Genomic DNA, 21,067 nt, shown 5'->3' on the forward strand with positions numbered 1-21,067 from the left:
AGAGATCACAATTAGGCAGAGAGGCAGGCAGAGAGAGAGGGGGAAGCAGGCTCCCCGCAGAGCAGAGAGCCGATGTGGGGCTCCATCCAGGACCCTGGGATCATGACCTGAGCCGAAGGCAGAGGCTTTAACCCACTGAGCCACCCAGGCGTCCCGTCTGGGTTTTCTTGACACTGTGTTTATGCTTTGCGTAAGCTCTGACCCAGAATTTTTTTAAAGTATTCAGTAGTGTGAATGTAATTAAGAGAAAACCAGTTCATTTAGCTTCATGACACTCCATTCCTTGATTGTTAAATTTTCTATCTGCCATTCTGTTCTCTCTCATTCTATTACTTGATATACTTTTGTCCTTGTTTATTTTTCTAAGTTTTTCTCTTAGGAGCAGCTATATCTACTATGTTCTTAGCCCCTTATTTCTCACTAGTTTCTTCAAATCTTTCTTAAAACTATCCATAATTCTGACTGCTGGTTAAAGACTTGCCCCTCTTGCCAGTTAAAGACTACACTCCCCCATCCTCCCCCCAAATGCAGGTTTCTCCATATTTTTCCCTAATCTTGGCTCTGTGCCGCAGCCTGAACCCTGCCGTCGAACTGCCCTTTGTCTCACCACACCTTAATCAGTATCTCCATAGTTCTGTCGTTTTGCCTGAAATGCAGATACAGACCTGGCTGCTCTGGCATCTTCTGACAAAGTAAAAGATACACTTAATGACTAAAGATACACTTAATAACAGCGGAAGAGTTGCTGGAAGAGTTGCTGTATCACAGTGATTTGGTTTGAATGCTCCCATAAGCACCCACCAAATCAATGGCTTGAGCTGAAACCTAAACCCAAAAGCCAAATGCATTTCTGAAAGGACATTGATTTTATTTTTAGAAACCTATGAATGAATTTTATTTGTCCTCATGCAGAAACTGAGAATAAGAACTGCAATCAATCAATACTAAGAAACACAGTAAGGTGTCATTCTTAATGGGTTTATATTTGAAATAATATAGAGACATCTTTGCTATTAATATTCTGGAATCAGAGAAAGAGCAAGAATTTGTAAAATGGCATAGGAGAAATTAAAGTGGAGGCTAGGAATTGGTCATTTAAGCATATTTGGGGACAGTTGTCACCTTAAACTATGAGGTAGTTTGCAAATGTTACAAGAAAAGGCCCTCTTGTTCTTCATTACTTTGGGATAATCTGATCTACAGCACTGTTTTTTCCTGTGTCCCTATCTCTTACCTCCACCACCCCTGACCCCACTTCCCCCGTAGTACCATCCAGAACTTGAATGTCTGCTAGTGAGGTCAGCTTCTAGAGATAGAGATAAAAGGGTCAGCTGGCTAGAATTAACATCTAAGGATCTGACTGTGAGATATATATATGTGTGTATTTGTGTGTATCTTTCAGTTACAAATTTCTCTTTTACTCTGTACCTTTTTTTATCTGGTCCACTGATCAATCTTGAGCATGTAATTAATTAACCACTTGCAACTGTAGAGGATTTAGCCAAAGTGGCTCTTAAATGTAAGTATCATGTTTATGGTATTTTGATGATTTCTCATAATCCTTCCTTTATTAAATGAAGCCCTGAAAGTCAGGCAGGGATCGCCATGCCTAGAAGGCTTTTGTTTTACACGTGGTAATGAATGGTAATGGGGAAGCCAAATTTAAAATACAATAAAGTGTGGGTATTAATTTTAGAATGATATTATTGACAAAACATAAACCCTCAAAGATGGTAATACTGGGCCAGTCTGTCATAACTGCATATACTTTTGTTTTTTCTTTTGTTGATTGTCTAGTGTGTTTCGGGCCCTATGCCTCTTGCTCTAAATGTACAGTCTTTTTCCACAGAGCTGCTAGTGATCTCTTATTATAAAACTTAATGGGAGGGGGCTAAATGATGTGTCACCTCTAAGCTTAAAATACTCTAAACGTTTTAAAATTTACTTTTTGTTGTATTAATAAAGCCAGTCCAGCTTTATTTTGATTAATGATAATGTGGTCTATTCTTTTCATTCTTTTCCTTTTAAGATTCTGTTGTTACAGGCAGCATATAAGTTTTTTAATCCATCCAATTTTTAAAAATTTTATTGTGTTATGTTCATTACCATACAATACATCATTAGTTTTTAATGTAGTGTTCCAAGATTCATTGTTTACATATAACACCTTCAGAGTATAGGGATAGAGGGAACATTCCTCAGCTTCATAAAATCCATCTATGAAAAACCCACAGCAAATATCATTCTCAATGGGGAAAAGCTGAGAGCCTTTCCACTGAGATCAGGAACAGAACTAGAATGCCCTCTCTTGCCACTGTTGTTCAACATAGTACTAGAAGTCCTAGCAATAGCAATCAGACAACAAAAAGAAATAAAAGATACTCAAATTGGCAAAGAAGTCAAACTCTCTCTCTTTACAGATGACATAGAACTTTATGTGGAAAGCCCAAAAGACTCCACCCCCAAATTACTAGAACTCTTATAGCAATTCAGTAATGTGGCAGGATATAAAATCAATGCACAGAAATCAGTTGCTTTCTTATATACTAACAATGAAACTGTAGAAAGAGAAATTAGAAAATTGATTCCATTCACAATAGCACCAAAACCCATAAGACACCTTGTAATAAACCTAACCAAAGAGGTAAAAGGTCTACACTCAACTACAAACTACAAAACACTCATGAAAGAAATTGAAGAAGACACAAAAAGATGGAAAAGCATTCCACGCCCATGGATCAGAAGAATAAAAATTGTTAAAATGTTGGGGCGCCTGGGTGGCTCAGTGGGTTAAAGCCTCTACCTTCGGCTCAGGTCATGATCTCAGGGTCCTGGGATCGAGTCCCACATCAGGCTTTCTGCTTGGTGGGGAGCCTGCTTCCTCCTCTCTCTCTGCTTGTCTCTCTGCCTACTTGTGATCTCTGTCTGTTGAATAAATAAATAAAATCTTTAAAAAAAAATTGTTAAAATGTCTATGCCGCCCAGAGCAATCTATACTTTCAATGCCGTCCCGATCAAAATACCAACAGTATTTTTCAAAGTGCTGGAACAAACAATCTTAAAATTTGTATAGAACCAGAAAAGACCCCAAATCACCAAGGAAATGTTGAGAAAGAAAAAACAACACTAAGAGCATCATGTTGTCTGATTTCAAGCTTTATTACAAAGCTGTGATCACCAAGATAGCATGATACTCGCACAAAAACAGACCATAGACCAGTGGAACAGAGTAGAGAGCCCAGATATGGACCCTCAACTCTATGGTCAAATAATCTTCAACAAAGCAGGAAAAAAAATCCATTGGGGGTGGTGAACAGTCTCTTTAATAAATGGTGCTTGGGAAAATTGGATAGCTATGTACAGAAGAATGGAACTCGATAATTCTCTTACACCATACATAATGATAAACCCTAAATGGATAAGAAACCTCAATGTGAGACAGGGATCCATCAAAATCCTAGAGGAGAGCATAGGCAGTTACCTTTTTGACATCAACCACAGCAAATTCTTTTAAAACGTGTCTCCAGGGCGCCTGGGTGGCTCAGTGGGTTAAGCCGCTGCCTTCGGCTCAGGTCATGATCTCAGGGTCCTGGGATCGAGTCCCGCATCGGGCTCTCTGCTCAGCAGGGAGCCTGCTTCCCTCTCTCTCTCTCTGCCTGCCTCTCCGACTACTTGTGATTTCTCTCTGTCAAATAAATAAATAAAATCTTTAAAAAAAAAAATAAAAATAAAACGTGTCTCCAAAGGCAAGGGAAACAAAAGTGAAAATGAACTTTTGGGACTTCACCAAGATCAAAAGCTTCTGCACAACAAAGGAAACCATCAACAAAACAAAGAGGCAACCCATGGAATGGGAGAAGATATTTGCAAATGACACTACAGACAGAGGGCTGATATCCATGATCTATAAAGAAGTTGTCAAACTCAACACCCAAAAGAGATAAAAGACCGAAAATCAATTCAAAAAATGGGCAGAAGACATGAACTGACACTTCTGCAATGAAGACACATAAAAATGGCTAGCAGACACATGAAAAAAATGTTCATCATCATTAGCCATCAGAGAAATACAAATCAAAACCACATTGAGATATCACCTTACACCAATTAGAATGGCAAAGATTAACAACAAATGCTGGAGAGGATGTAGAGAAAGGGGAAACCTCCTATGCTGTTGTTGGGAGTGGAAGTTGGTGCAGCCACTTTGGAAAACAGTGTGGAGATTCCTCAAAAAATTAAAAATAGAGCTACCCTATGACCCTACAAGAACTACTATGTATTTACTCCAAAGATACAGATGTAATGAAAAGAAAGGCCATATGGTTTCTCTTCAGATCACATAAATCTTTTGCCTTTTTAATCCAATCTAATGATTACTACTTTTTTCAGTGTAGTATTGAACACTTTCTTCTAATGTGGTTATGTGGGTTTTTTCTTCTAATGTGATATGGTGGGGTTTTCAATCTATTATCTTGTTATTTTCTCTCTCATCTATTCTTTGGTACTTTCTCTTGGATTGAGTATTTTGGTGACTTTATCTTTTTGCTGACTTTCAGGTATTACTCTTTGTTTTATTGATGGTTGCATTAGTGTTTATAGTCTCTATTTTTTTTTTTTTTTTTAAGATTTTATTTATTTGACAGACAGAGATCACAAGTAGGCAGAGAGGCAGGCTGAGAGAGGAAGAAGCAGGCTCCCTGCAGAACAGAGAGCCTGATGCGGGGCTTGATCCCAGGACCCTGAGACCATGACCCGAGCCAAAGGCAGAGGCTTAACCCACTGAGCCACCCAGGCACCCCTATAGTCTCTATTTTTAACTTCAAGTCATATTAAACCACTTTATGTGTGATATAAACTCTTAAAACAATGTCTTCCTGTTTTCCATTACCGGTGGGCTTTGTGCTCTTGGTACTCTACATTTTACCTCAGCATGGGTTTAAAACTCTTAACACATGGTTACTGTTTTTACTTCCAACAATCTGTTGTCTTTTATATCTACTTACATACATAGCATTTCCCCGTATTTTTCACTTATCTGTGCAAATCTTGACTTCCATCTAGAATACTCCTTCTCCTTGAAGAAATGCCTGTAACATTTCTTCCAATGTTAATGAATTCTTTCAGTTTTTCTATGTCTGAGCAAATCATCTTTTCACCTTCACTTTAAAAAAAGTGTTTTCATGGGTATAGAATTCCAGGCTGAAAGCTTTTTCTTTCAGTCTTCTAGATGTGTTCTACACATGTTACTGCATAGTCTTCTTGTTTGAATTATTTCGGGCAAGCAAATTTGCCATCATTCTTATCTTTATTCATTTGTACAGATCTTTTTTCTTTATTACCGGTTTTCAAAAATTTTCTCTTTGTCATTAGTTTTGAACAATTTGATTATTAGGTACCTTGGGTTTAGTTTTCTTTATATTTCCTGTCCATGGATTTCACTGAGTTTGTAGATCTATGGGTCTATAGTTCTCACTGAATTTGAAAATTTTCGCCATTCCTTTTTTTCAAATACCTTTTTTCTACCTACCTTCCTGTATTTCAGGGACTTAAACTGTATATATTTTATTATTACATATATATTAGTCCTTTTGAAGTTGTTCCTTACTCACTGATGCTATTTTGGTGTACTTCTTCATCTTTTCATTTGTGATAATGTCTGTGGCTATGTATACAAGTTAGTTTTTTTCTTGTGTGCTGTCTAATCTGCTGTTTTTCCCATTCAGTCATCTCATACATTGTAATTTTTTCTCTAGAAATTCAGGCTTGGGTATTTTTAAAAATATCTTTCACCTCCTTAAAATTCTCAATTTTTCCCACAACCTTCTCAAACATATGAAATAGCTTTACAGTAACTTTTGCCTGTTTATACTTACGTCATTTGTGCAGTTCTGTATCTTTATTCATTAACATTTCTCCTCAGTAGTTACATTTTCCTACTACTTTTGGTGGCTAGTGATTTTTGTTTGGGTGCCAAAATTTTTCTTTTTAACATGTTGCACTCTAGATACTTTTCTATTCTCCTAAATATTCTTGAGCTTTGTTTTGGGAGATAGTAAATAATTTGCTAATAGTTTGGTATTTAATGTGGCTTGTATTTAAACTTTGTTCCATGGAATCAGACTAGCTTTCAACCTAGAGCTTATTCAACCCCAAGAGTGAGGCAATACTCTTCTGAGTATTCTACTGAATGTCCCATGTATTTTGAAGTTTTCCCACTCTGGCTGATGAGAACAAGTACTCTTCCCAACCCTGTGTGAGAATCAGCATCGTTACCTCTGGTGCTCTTAGATGATACTTTCCCCAGTCTCCAGTGGCTTTTCTCACATGAGTGTGCTGATCTGTACCAGAGCTAAAGACATACGGGGAACCTCTTGAGATCACCAGAGGTTTGTCTCTGTGTCTCTATCTTTTCTTTCTGGTATTCTATCTCAAGAACTCCAGCTGCTTTAGGTTTATCATATTCCTGTCTGCCTCTCCTCTATTTATGGGGAATCCTTGACTCCACCTGGCTTCCTTCTCCTTGTGCTGGGCTTCAGATACGCTTTCCAAAAAGTGAGTTGGCAGTCACAGCGCTCACCTTGTTTCCCCTTTCTCAGGAGCCACTGTCCCCCACTGCCTCGTGTCCACTGTCTGAAAACTATTGCTTCAGGCATAAGTCTAGTCCCTGTTTCTCCATCTTTGGCCAGAAGAGGAATTTCCCTTTGCAATTTTGAGTGATTTCTAATTTTATTACAGTTTGTAAGATGATGGAGTGTCTGTTTTTTGAAACTCATAGTTTACTGCTCCCTTCCTTCCTTACTGTGTTGCAGTCCTATTCTTTTGCTGTCCCCACCTCAGATTGACCTTTACCCTTGCAGCTGCTTCTGCTTCAGCCCAAATGCCACTTCATCATGGAAACACACATCATAATGATCTCCCCTATCATTTTCTATCTCCTATACCCTGCTTAGTCCTAGCACTTTTCCTTATTTCAAAGCATCTTGTCTACTGCTCTTTATCTCTTCCTTCCTCTGCTTGCTTACTTATAGTGCACTCCATTTGGACAAGGAGGTTTTTGTCTTATTTTTAATGGGAATCTGCAAGGCCAAAAACCGTGAACATAGTAAATGTTCAATAAATATTTGATATATAAACAGATCTAACTCCAAAAGTAGACATTACCATTTCATAGATGAAGCAACTTGTTCACTCTACCAGTGAGTATTACTGCTCTGCTGTGAACTCAGACTTTCATGCTACTAAAAGGTAATTACTCCTCTATTTCTTGGGCTGGCCACTGATCTTGTGTTTCTGTTTGCTGTAGGTACCCACTGTCCTGGGGTTGTTTTTAGTGGTGATTTCTGTCTGCTTCATTACTGGAGCAATTTATTTTTAGTATTTAAAGATTAACTGTGAGATAATAATAGATGCAAATTACTTAGAACTTTCAAGTGGGAGCTGAAATTGTTGAACTTGAAATTAAGTTTTTAGAAATTTTGGCTTTTCTTTTCTTTGGGATTTTAAATCTTCTAAGTAGACAACTGAAAAGTGGGGCATTTAAGCCCATAATAGGAAATGTGGTTTCTTTGTTGCTTTTTGGTATGGAAACATGATTCTTTCTAGTTAGACCCTCTATGTAGTATTGAATTTTTATGGCCCAATCTGCTTAATTTGTTTCATTTGCAAAAACAAAATGAAACATCATTACAGTCACATACTAATTACTAGCCATACATCATTCATTTGAAATAAAGCCTAAAGCATTTTGTAGTTATAAGCAAAAAGGTCTCTTATGATTCATCACTTTGCAAACAACATTGTTTTAAGGTTGCTTTTTTTAGATCCAAGTATCATCTAGTGCCTTGGAAACATTTTCTGTATTCTTCAAATCTCATTACATATAGGTTTCCATAGTCTCTTCTGAGACTGCTTTGGAAACATAGTGGAAGGGGGGAAGCTGGACTCAAGGAACTAAGTCACTGTGAAGCCAGGCAGTTGCATCATACTTGTGACTTAAGATGTAATTGTGGCTGTTGGCTGCTTTGTGTCTCATTTGTGAGGCCTTCTCTAAGGGTCTTAAAGTGCATTTTTAGTAAAATCGTGTAAATACTGTAATATTCTACTCAGTGGGCTGTCCCTACTAACACGAAGGTGAAAATTTGATGGAAGTGTATTATATACATACTATTCACATAGACTTTAAGTGTCTCCCTATAAATTGTTTATTAGAAAGGAAAAGTATAGTCACGTTACATAGGAAGAACTGGCGAGCATCACTTTAACCAAGTATGTCTGTGTGTGTGTGTGTATAAGATGGAGAGAGAGTGTGTGAAAAAGTAGATAGGACAGCACAGAACTAGCTGACCTAGCTGGTTAATTTGGATAAAGTCTCTTTTTTGGTCTTCTTAAAAAAAATTATAATTTTTTAAAATTCCATTTACAGTAACATAAAAACATAAAATACTTAGTAATGAGTTAACAAAAGCTGTGTAAACCACTAGCAAAGATAAAACCGAACAAAATATGCAAGTCATCTATTATAAGGCAGTAGGCAACCAGTAGAGGAAAAATTGCAAGCCTCGAGAGAGCAAACTAATCTTAACTTCATGAATGCCCAGCTTTGGCCTAGTGAAAATTTATAGTTAACAGCAGAGAGAACTGGAGTTGAAATAGAAGTTGTGTTTTTCTCTAAGCAGAAGAGGCAGAGATCAGAATACAGTAGAAACAGCTGAAATCTTCTGGGCATTGAATGGCGTGGGATTGTGCAGAAAGGAACTCCGGTCGTCCTTGTGCAGATCTGCATGGAGTTTGCACCTGGCTCCTGGGCTGTTCCTATGCTGAACAAGATTAGTCGCACCTCACCTGCTACAAGTTGTTAGTGGAGCAGAGATCCTAGAGGTCCAGCATTGCTGGGAGGCTTGGATTTCTGGCTTTGCCAAAATAGAAAGGTAGTCTTAGCACCTCATTTACTTACTTGGCATTTACTCAAACTGGAAAGGTTTTACTTTAGGAATGAGCACCACACCCTAAAGAAGTAACTACTCTAGCCCACCTTAAGGAAACCTATAATCCAGCCTTGCAGACTCCTCTGGGAAGAAACTTGGGTGGTCATCCAACCAAGTTAGAGGAGCTAGGGCAACTCATTTACTTCCACCAGCTATACTAACAATGTATAACTCAGGCGTGTACAACTTATGGTGATCACCGAGTGATTTGCCTGCTAAAACAAGAATGAACATTCCTTGACTGACTTTTTTGCTTAGCATAATATAAGTCAGAGAAAGAGAAATACCATATGAACAAAACAGATGAACATAGGGGAAGGGAAGGGAAAATAAAGAGAAAAACAGAAAGGGAGACAAATCCTGAGAGACTTTTAACTGTAGGAAATTAAGGGTAGCTGTTGGGGAGTGGGTGGGAGGGGTGGCGTAAATGGGTGATGGGCATTCAGGAGGGTACTTGATGTAATGAGCCCCGGATATTATATGCAACTGATGAATCACTAAATTCTACCTCTGAAACTAATAATATACTATATGTTAATTAATCGGCATTTAAATTAAAAAAATTTTAAAAAGAATGAATATTCTTTAAATATTATTTAAAGGAATTTAAAGGAATATTATAATTCAAAGTTGTTGTAATATTATAATATTAAATAGTAAAGAAAAATAAAATGGGATTTATCATCAAAAGAAAAAAATCAAACCAGACCTACAATGGCCCAGATTTGGAATTTCACATGCAAAGCCTTTACTGTGGATATTATGAATATGTTCAAAGAACTAAAGGAAATTATCTTCTAGGAATTAAAAAACAACAACAAGATGGTTTTAATTGAGAAATCTCTGCAGGGAAATGAAAACTATAAAAATTTACCATATGGAAATTCTCAAACTGAAGAGTTTAATAACTGAATTGAAATATTTAATGAGTACGTTTAATGGTATATTGGAGGGAGCAGAAGAGTCAGTGAATTTGAGGACAGCTCTATAGAGTTTATTTTACCTTAAGAGCATAGGCCAAAATAATTTGTGTAAAAAGGTGAACAGAACCTTAGGTATTGTTGGGTAAATACCAGTCATTCCCAGAACACCTATAATTGGCATCCCCAAAGGAGAAGAGAGTAAGATTGTGGCTGCTAAAATATTTGAAGATATAATGACCAAGAAATTCCAAATTGAGTGAGAAATAGAAATTTCAAGTTCAAGAAGCCCAGCATACTCCAAAGAGGACAGTGTAAAGAAAAAGCCACCTTGGCACATCCTAGTCAAACTGCCTACAGCCAGAAATGAAGAAAAAGTCATGAAACTAACTTGTTGCAGATTGTTTGGGTGAGGATTGGTTGGGGAGACACATTGCTTATAGGAAAATGAGAGATTTTTGCTGACTGCAGAAATAATGGAAAGTAGACATCAACAGAAGGATGTAAGTTGTTGAAATAATTTTAAAAAAAAACATGTAAACTCAAATTTTTCTCTTTAATAGACACCCTTCCCAAAACAGTGTACAATAAAGACTTTTTAGTGAACTGAGAGGGTTTGTGGCTGGCAGAACTGTCCTACAAAGAATGCTAAAGATTATACTTCAAACCAAGGGGAAATGATACAGGATGGAAACTCAGATCCTCAAGAAGAAATGAAGAGTGCCTGAAATAGTAAATAAACTGTTTTCCCTTCTTCTATATTACTTAAAAGAGAACTGGTAAATAAAACAAACAAACAAACAAAAACCAAAACCACTGCAGGATAGGACTTATAATGTACATAGACTTAAAAAATATGATGGTAGTTGCACAAATGATGGGGGCACAACAAATGGAATTATGCTGTTAATATATTACATGCTGAAATGAATCAGGTGGTGTGAAATGGAGGAAGGCTGAGGCAGGAAAAGGATAACATGTACAGATGCAATATGAACGTCATAGTAATGCTAAGTAGACTGCTACAGAAGGATGCATTTTGTTAGTCCTAGAGCAATGGGAAAAAATAAAACGAAGAGTCAGAACTCAGATGCCAGTAGAAGAAATAAAATGGAATACTAAAAATTGCTTAATTACATCTCTCTCATCTTTTTCCCTGCTTTTGTAGTCGAGAAGAAGAGGGGACAAATGGAAAACGGCAACAATAGGAAAAATAGCCTAACTATGGCTAGTTCAGAGAAGGTATACTTCAAGGCAAAACCTATTATAAGAAATAGTGATATTACACAATGATAGAAAGAGTAATTTACTAGGAATAATCATCTTAAATATATAAGCTCCTAATAACAGCATCAAAATTCATCAAGCACGAACTGGCTAAATTAAATGGAGAAATAGATAATTCCCTAGTCCTAGCCTGTAATGTCTCTTTTTCAGTAAATTCTAGAAAAAACATAGACTCCCCTCTCCCCCCCGGCAAAAGTAAATATATAGAAAATCAAGACAGTTCTATCAACTCTCTTGTTCTAGTATTTGTGGGGCTTCCTCAGAACAACTGCAGAATATGCATTCCTTTCAAATAGACATGGAAGGTTCACCAAAGTAGACCACTTGGGAATGTAGAATATATCTCGGTAATTTTCAGAAGATTGAAATCTTGCTGAGTAGGTTTTCTGTTAAAACTTAACTGGACAATAATAATGGAACATCTCTGAAAATTGCATAATGTGGTTTTTAATTACTTGTGGGTCAAAGAAAAAATCATTTTGAACTGATTGCAAACACTGAAAAACAAAACCAAATTTTCAAATTACAGTTATCAAAAGTCAAAAGAATTTCAGTACAGAGAATTAGACTTGAACATATATGCAGAAATTAACAAAGTATTTTTGTATCAAATATTTCAGTGCATGAAGAGTATGTCATGACCGAGTGGTACAGGGTTGACCTAATATTTAAAAATTAATGTAGTTAACCATATTACCAGAAAAAGGGAGAAAAATCACATTATCTAAGTAGATGCAAAATGGGAAGTATTCAGAATTTGAATTTGTGATAAACAAAAATTCTTAGCAACTAGAAATAGGAACTCCTTCAACTTGATAAAGGACATCCACGGAAAACCTGTAACTCTCCTCATAACTGATGGTGAAAGCTTAAATGCTTTGTCATTTATGATTGGAATTCAGGCAAGGCTATCTATTCTTACATTTCTATTCAGCATTATAATGCATGTTTTAACCTGTATAGTAAGAAAAGGAAAAGAAATTAAGGGCCTGTGCATTGGAAATGAGGAAGTAAACCACCTTTATGTGACCTGATTATTGTAAATCCCTTATGAATTCACATAAGCAAACTTGGTTGAAGTAACCAGTGCATTTAGTAAGATCACAGAATATTCAGATACCCGAGTAAGTTGTATTTTTCTCTATAAGCCATGATATATACTAGAAAGCAAAATAAAAATAGTACTATTTACTTTAGCTCCAAAACTAAAATACTTATGAAAAAAAAATTCACTAAAACCTGCTAATTTTCTACATCAAAAGCCATAAGAGACTGCTGAGAGAAATTAAAGAAATTGTAAATGAGATATTTACCAGGCTTATAAAGTAGAAGGCTCAGTATTAGTAAGATCTGTTTTTCTCTCAAATGATCTTAGATTTCTAATATATGATACACATTCCCAATCAAAATCCCAGCAGGTTTTGTTAAAGTAATTGACAGAAAGTTAGTTACAAAAAATTTCTATGGCATGCAAAGGACCTAGAAGAGTTGAAAATCAGTTTTGAAGAAAGAACATACTTGGAAGACATAGACTCCTGATGCAATATCAAGGCAGTAACATTTTGGCTTAAAAATACACAAACTTTTTCTAGAAAGTTTAGAAATAAACCCACGGAGATACTATTATCAACTGATTTTCAACAGAGACTTCATGGCTAATGAGTGGGGAAAGGAACTTTTTTGCATCTAACTCTACTGCAGTGCTTGGATATCTTGCGAACGGAAATGAATCCCGAGTCTTGTATCATATTACACAGGATAATTAATGAGGAATGGAATATAGACCTAACATGCAAAGATAAAATATCAAACAGGTTTCAAGTAGTAAAAACTACTTAGTGAAACAGTTTAACAATTTCTTATGAAGCATACATTTGTACTGTTTTTTAGATACTTAATAGAAATGACAAGAGTCATACAAGAAAATTCACAAGGTCCTGTATTAGTTTCCATGGGCCTCAACAACAAATGCCCACAACTGTGATGGCTTAAAGCAACAAATTTATTCTCTCACATTTCTGGAGACCAAAAATCCTAAATCGAGGTGTTGGCAGGTTGGTTCCTTCTGGAGGCTTTGAGGATGAATCTGTTCCCTGCCTGTCTTCTCACTTGTGGTAGCTGCTCCCAGTCACGACTCTGTGTTTTCTAGCTGGGAGGAGGACTCCAATCTTTGCCGTCTCCCTTGCATCGCTTTCTCCTGTGTGCCCCCCCCTTTTTTAAATTAAAATGACATCAGTTACTTAATTTAGAGCTCAGCCTAAATCCAGCATGATCTCATGTGGAGATCCCTAATCACATCAGCGAAGACCCTCTTTCCAAATAAATTCACAGGTACCTGGGGTTAGAACTTGACACACCATTTTTCCAGTCCTTGTTTAACCCAACCCCTACGTCACCTCAGACTGGAAAATAAGAATCTCCCAACACGTTATATGTCTGGTATATTTTTACAATGAAATCTTGCTCATTAATAAAAGCGAATAAAGTACCTGATCACAGTACATATATATGAATCTCAAAGTCATTTTGTTCAGTGAGAGAAGCCAGACATGAAAAGTGTTTACTGAAAGTTTTATTAAAATAAATTTCAAGAAGAGGCGAAACTAAGTTATTGTGATAGAAATCAAAACATTGGTTTCCTGTGGTAGGGTGGGAATTGTCTGGAAACAGACATGAATGAATTTAAGACACCAGAATGGTTCTGGGTTTTATGCCAGCTTTTTAATTCATCAGATATGAAACTTCTGTGTTAAGAGTATTTGCTAAGACTGCCAATTTAAATAAGAAGTCTCTCGCTCTCTAGCTTTCCCACTTACAGATCCTGAGCAGCTACAGAACTCATTTGGACCTCCTGTGAAATCCTTATTGGTCCAGAATTGATAAGTACTTGTAAACAAAGATAAAGCAATATCTGATGACATAACCAATGTTCTATTTCTTGACTAGCTAGAGGAATATACATTTTATCCTTTTAATAATTTTTGTATAATTCTTGGCTTTGCTCCTATGAAAAAATATAAAAAAACATACCATATGTACATTGCTGTTCTGTAGTTTAAAAAAAAATAATTTTAGCTTCAGAGCTTTAATATCATAAGGACACATTTATTAAAAAAAAATTTTTTTGTATTCTGAGCACTGCCCAGGCATAAGGTGCTATTTAAATAGCTGTGTTTTTGATACATTTCTTTCTTTCTTTCTTTTTAAGGTTTTATTTATCTTGAGAGCATGAGTAAGTACACGGGGTGAGGGGCAGAGGAAGAGAATCTCAACCAGACTCCCCGCTGAGTGTGGAGCCCAATGTGGGGCTCAATCTCAAGACCCTGAGATCCTGACCTGAGCCCTAATCAAGAGGGATGCTCAACCAATCGACCCACCCACAGAACCCTTTTGATGCATTTCTTGACATGAAATGAACTCTTCTTCCCCCCCCAAGCATTCTGGAAGTCTTGAAAATAGTGACCAACTCATAGTAAAAGGTCGCTATTTTTTATGTAGTTTAGCAAGGAATCAAGTTAAAACTTTTTTTCTAAGTGTCTTAATTCTCTTAATAGATTCACATTTCTTAGAGGTCTCTTTCCTCTCAGCCCTTCGTCATTTTCTTTAGTCTTGGACAACGAAGCATTTGTTTTTTCCGGTCCTCCTTGCTTATCGCACCTCTCCCACAGAGAACGGAAGAATTAGCTAATAAGGAAGTATGAGTGGAGAGTGCAGTGTGAGGGGCTAACAAACACGAATCTGGAAAATACTCAAAATTCAGCACAACAGGAGGTAGTCGGGAAAGGAAAGGAGTCTGAAGTAGTAACAGGCAATGCTCACAGCAGGGTCATCTCCATAGTGTTTTGTCTAATAACTACTGCGGCGCAATTAAAGTCCATCGTACTCCTGGAAAAGCATAGGAGTAGGTTGAGTATCAGATGGTTTTTAAGTTGTGATTATTAATTTCCACACTGTGATGCTCTGAGAGGCACGCACACGTGATTGGCGGCGAGTTAGCTTGAGGGCTGTGTCCTACTGGCATGTGACCTCGAAGGAGTCCTTGAACCTTTGTGAAATCCTGTTGTGTTATTCCGGATACATGCACAAAGCATATGAAGTGCAGGTTTAAGTCCGTGAAGACTGGAGTGAGTGGCTTTTCAATCAGTTGGTTACTTACAGGGTTAGCCAAATGAATGGTTAAAAGAGTTCTGAAACAGCCAGAGGGAAGAATAACAAAGATACAGAGCACGCGCTGAAATTTCTTTTGAGAGGAGTCTACCCAAGTCTGCAGGCAAGAAGGTGGGGGGTGAACCCAGCAAGTTGTGTTTTTTTGGGTTTTTTTTTTTAGATTTTATTTATTTGTTATTTGTTTGGCAGAGAGACAGCACAAGTAGGCAGAGTGGCAGGCGGAGGGAGAGGGAGAAGCAGGCCCCCTGCTGAGCAGGGAGTCAGATGCAGGACTCAATCCCAGGACCCTGGGATCATGACCTGAGCCGAAGCGGACTGAGCCACCCGGTGATTCGCCCCAGCGAGTTTTGAATAATCTGGTTTCTGAATATCTCTTATCTATAAAACAAAGAGAACCAGATATGGTATTATACATAACTGGTGTAGAAATATCTAATTCTATTTTTTTCCTCAATAAAACAATGGATGACATGGGGAAAACATAATCATAATGAGATGATGGAAGAGAACATCTTCCTGGGGACTATTACTACTTTTTACCTTTTTTTTTTTTTTTTTTTTTAAATATTTATTTATTTATTTATTTGACAGAGAAATCACAAGTAGGCAGAGAGGCAGGCAGAGAGAGACAGGGAAGCAGGCTCCCCACTGAGCAGAGAGCCAGATGTGGGCCTCCAGGACCCTGAGATCATGACCTTAGCAGAAGGCAGAGGCTTAACCCACTGAGTCACCCAGGTGCCCACTACTTTTTTACCCTTTAAGACAGATGGAAGGACTCAGATGATCTAAAGGCGGCAGTCCTGATTTAGGTGACTTTCTCAGTGTGGAGTGGGCTCCCACTTAGTACCTATTGGTTCATTATTCTCCAAAGGTCTTTCATTTCATCTCTTCTCTGAAACACTCATGTTGCCAGTAAACACAAGTGTGACTGTAATGGTTACCCATGGTGTTCCAGATATTGCTTGTGGTTTGATTTTCACCAGTCACTGTTTGAAAGGTATTCTCATTGCAGCGCGGGCCAGCTATGGTCATGCGGTGGGGAGATTGCGGGAATCCTTCCCCTGCTTTCATACAACAGTGAGATCAAAGTATTTTCACTTTCACTTTTACGCCTTTAGATTGATCTTCAGATTACAATCCATCGATTTGGTGATGCAAGTTTATATTACTAAGACTCCGTAACAATAAATTGAAAGGCTGCCTCTGTGAAAGCGGAATTCTAATTTCTTCAAGCATTCTAATTATTAGCTATCTTACAGTTTAACTTCTATAACTCTTCTTCTCCTCCTCCTCCTCCTCCTCCTTTTTAGTGACTTTCTGTTACCACTGAGAGGGAAATGGAGTGCTCCATTTCTGCATCCAGCCCAGCCTGTGGCAGACAAATGAGAGGTTCCTTAGCAAGCCAACAGAATGCAAATCCTGTGTTGACGGATCACAGATCACATAAAGTGACAAAGAAACTTCATTCTGGAATTTAAATAAAAAATTTCTTTTCTAGTTTTTAACCTTTTTTCTTTGATCCAATATGACAAAAGACTTTGGTTTGATTAATGACAAAGAGACCCCTGTGATTATCCTAGATCTTAAGATTTAGATCTTAGAATGTTAGCGTTCTTTCCCCGTTTGGTTTGGTTTTTAAATAACGGGGACAGCCAAGTGTCCTGGAGGATCCAAGTAGGCTATTTTAATAGAGGACTCAGGACCTTAACAAGCATCAGGTGATCTCTCAGGTTTTTTTCCAACTCAGTGATTTTTTTCACTAAAATAAGTTCATTTCCTATGCGTCAAAATGTTTTTTGAAATTTGGAAGGAAAACAATATGCAAAGGATGTCTAATTTTAAAAGATGTTGCTCCAAGATGTGTTTTGCAGGATTCCTTTCCTGACTTTGCTTGGTCAGGCTTTTTCATGAACTCGTAGCATTTTGTTCTGCATTACATCATACACTTACTCTATCTTTTCAAGTTACCTGTCCCCAGTGCCAGGTAGACTCATTACTCATACAAATCTAGGTTATATTTTTCTAGGAAAATTAATTACTTTATACTGGCTACATATGGTTAGCTTGTCAGCAGGAATGCTTCAACATATTTTGGGTCAGTATAATATAAGCATTTAAGCAGAGTTTTTTTCACTTTGGGCATAAAGTAGTACATTAATATAGGTTAAAAGTAATATGTTTTGTAATACTGATATTTTCCTGATACTACTGATTGTGTACTGATATGTGAATACCTCGCATATTTACTGCAAAGTAACAAAGTGTCATGAATGAGGGTACAAGTTGAAAACATGCCATGGGCACATCATATACCTTTTGAACGACCATACTATGTGTATTCAGGTGATTATTCCTCTCTCTTACTATTCTAAAGGATCTATTAAACATAATAGAACATTATACAGAATTGGCCCAATATAATATGAATACCATTTGCAATGTTTAAGGATAAAAATGTAGGGAATTTAGCCCATTTGGGAACATTTAAGAACCTTGAAGCAACTTGATGAGAAGTAATCACTGCTGAACTCTACTTCATGAGCTGGACCTAGAAGTCCAAACAGAAGGATTCATACCCATTCACAATCAGTATTCTAATAGGGCTTCATTTTATCTTTCTAAAATTTTATATTTATTTTATGGAGCCATTATCAGTTTTTGTCTTTTTTTTTTTTTTTGAGTCTTATTTGAGCTTACAGTCTTCTTACTTTCTTGTTGGAAGAAAAAAATTTTCCTCTAGACAGGCAAACTTGAGATATTTTTTAGAGCTCTTTGTAGAGAGGAGTCATTAACTACATTAGTCGAACTCTTAGGATCTTGGCTGTATACACTTAAATGTTTAATCTATCAGGTGGCTGGGGAGAACACTAAATGTGACTTAGCTCTTTATATTATTTACTAAGAAACTTTTCAGTCACTGTATGGATTTGGTCCATCAGACAATGTTCTCTCAGAGCTATGAACAGAGAGAAAACCCCTAATGCCCAGTTGTGGTTAGGCAGGGCTGCTGGGCTGTACTGTTAAACAGCTAACCAGGGTCGGGAATAGCCTTTTGAATCTAATAAATTCAGGCCTTTGTCTGGTCTACTCAATTTTAAATAAGTCATTATATTATGAGCAGATAGTCTTGTGCCTCTGGAACAGAAATCCTATAAGCTTTGTGTGGCATTGTCCTTTACTTTTTTCTTTAGGGTCTGTGACTGACAGAATTCTTCCTTATTTTAACCCTCTGGTGTTCTGTCACTCCCCACCCCCCCACCTTGCCTCTCACTGCTTTTGATATTTGTAATAGTTGTTGAAATTCGATAGTTTTACTGTTAATGCCTCATCAAGGTGTTTTAAGTCTAAATCCCTAGTATATTTGCCCAAGGAATGCATAGCTTAAATGCCTTTTGTCTCCAGCCTTCAGTTAAATGGCTCTTCTCCCCTTTGTGATAGAACACTGGTGGGAAGCTCAGGCAAGAACTTGCTGACCCTCTAGCCTTTTTGTTCTTTTTGTACTCTTCAACCCCCCCGCATTCACAAGGGAACCCCGAGTCCTGAACAGGGTTCACGTGGCGTGGGATGGATCTGTGGCTCCGCGAGGCTTCTGTCTCTGGCTCCGCCCATGTTCCCTAACACGGACCCTGCTCATTTAGTGTGTGCCAGGAGTCATTCTACTTGGCTGTGTTTCTCAGGAAAGTCAATTTAGTACAAATTGGGACCTATTTACTTTCCCTCCATCTAACACATACTGTTAGTCAGCAGGGCTTCTGAGGACAGCGGTTGCTATTTGAAGAAAACAAACCCACTTTGGATCTTTCTGAATGCTTTAAACATGACCCCACATTTTCAATATCGAACAAAAATTAATGGTAGACCTGCTTTGCCATTTGTTGCCTGTGTACCCTGTTACCGTTTGAAAACTCGGTTTCTGTTAAGAAATTATATGCACTCGATTACTTGACCATTGTCATCGAATTAAAGCTTTCTTTCCACTGGGTATCTAAATTGCGAATTTTTCTTCTCTGAGGAATGACTCTTGATTGCTCACAAAACACAAGCAGGGCTCCTCTCTCTCCCTGCTATCAGTTTGAAGGGACATATTGCTTCCTCTGCACTGTCATACCAATAAATCATCCCAGATTACTCGCCGTCATACAGGACTAAAGTATACCATGCATTTTAAAGGAAATCTGCTATTTTCTTTTCCATCAGATGAGCAATGTGAAGAGACTGCGGCCACGGCTCAGTGCTATTCTCTTTAAGCTGCAGTTTGAAGAGCAGGTGAACAACATCAAACCTGACATCATGGCTGTCAGTACTGCCTGCGAGGAGATAAAGCAGAGCAGAAGCTTCAGCAAGTTGCTGGAACTTGTGTTGCTGATGGGAAACTACATGAACGCTGGCTCCCGGAATGCTCAAACCTTCGGATTTAACCTTAGCTCTCTCTGTAAAGTGAGTTTGTTTTTTTAAAAACACATATTTGCCTGAACACTTCTTCTGAAATGTCAGCCCTGATTACATTGTTTAAATATTTTTAGTTTGAAGTGCCCGTTATCAGGAATTTGAACGAAACCATGAACCCAAACCCAGAGTGAACTGAGCTAATTTACTTAACCTTGGAGCTAAATCCAAATATTAATTTTCTCTGATCTGCAAATTCAGTGGAAGGATTTTGTTTAATAACAGAATTATGTTGTAAACCCAGGCTTTCCCAAACTAATGAAACGGAACATCAAAATACTATAAAATCTAATACTCAATTCAGGGAGCTGCAAATGATGGTATAGACATTTTGGGAATTGCTTAGGGTTGCCACTACATTTTTTTACCGTTAGGATTTAAATATTTCGTTGTTTTTGTTTTTGGCAAGCTGACTAAAGGCAGAAAAGAATGAGACTGCTTTATATAAGTGGAAAATCATTAGGAATAAACATGCCTCAGGAGTCATTGATGATTTTGAAATGTTTCTATCTAAATATAATTTTAAAGGATGTGAAAATCAAGGAAGTTTAGAGATTTGGGTTTTGTTTTTTTTTTTTTTTTTCCCTCCTGGGTTCTTCTACAGGTTAAATGTTCTTATGGCAAATATATTCACTGTTTTATGTAACAGGAGCTCTTTCCTCAGAAGCGGGCTATAGTAATAGCACTTTATTGATCTGCTTACAACAAATTCTTCTCTGTTACACATCACAAGAAAAGCTTTCTTTTGCTCTTGACCTGCTAACATCTATACTACCTGATTAAGGAATTTGATGACTGGTTTTCCCCACTGTCCAGAAGTTCACTTCATGCAACTTCACCTGTATGAAAGACTTACATTAGTATGCATCTGTTTCCAAACTTAAATCCGAAGAGGATTTCCGCTTTTCCGAAATGGTGATTGCTTCTCTACTTTACACTATTTGGCATATGGAGGGTTTCATGGGAACGCTCCACTTTTGGGTAGCTGGGGAAACCTGTGTTGATATTTATTGCCACTTAGGGAAGGTGAGATGTAAATCCAGTTTTAGCTTTGGGTTTCCTTGAATAGTTGATCTCTCAGTGCTTTCATGACTTTCCTTATACAGTTTTCCTGACCTATGCCTCCTGTTGGCATAACAGCTTGCGAGCTAGCTTCACTCCATCTCCACCTTTTTATTTTCCTCTCATTTTCTGAGCCTGATATATTCCGTTAAGATCCCTGGCATGGTGGCTGCAATTCATAATCCATGTATTAAAGACTTT

The 21,067-nt window shown here is 37.5% G+C and overlaps 1 protein-coding gene across 5 annotated transcripts in view; it reads left to right on the forward strand.

The window, feature by feature from the left end:
• The window catches only part of DIAPH3 (diaphanous related formin 3), a 499,882-nt gene that overhangs the window by 254,756 nt on the left and 224,059 nt on the right, over window positions 1-21,067 (forward strand). For all 5 annotated transcript variants that reach the window (XM_032314557.1, XM_032314558.1, XM_032314559.1 and 2 more), the window contains one exon: window positions 19,556-19,795. In XM_032314557.1, the coding sequence (XP_032170448.1) occupies window positions 19,556-19,795 (240 nt within the window). The remainder of the gene's footprint in view (window positions 1-19,555; window positions 19,796-21,067) is intronic.

The sequence above is a fragment of the Mustela erminea genome, chromosome 15 (assembly GCF_009829155.1).
Source record: "Mustela erminea isolate mMusErm1 chromosome 15, mMusErm1.Pri, whole genome shotgun sequence".
NCBI lineage: Eukaryota > Metazoa > Chordata > Mammalia > Carnivora > Mustelidae > Mustela > Mustela erminea.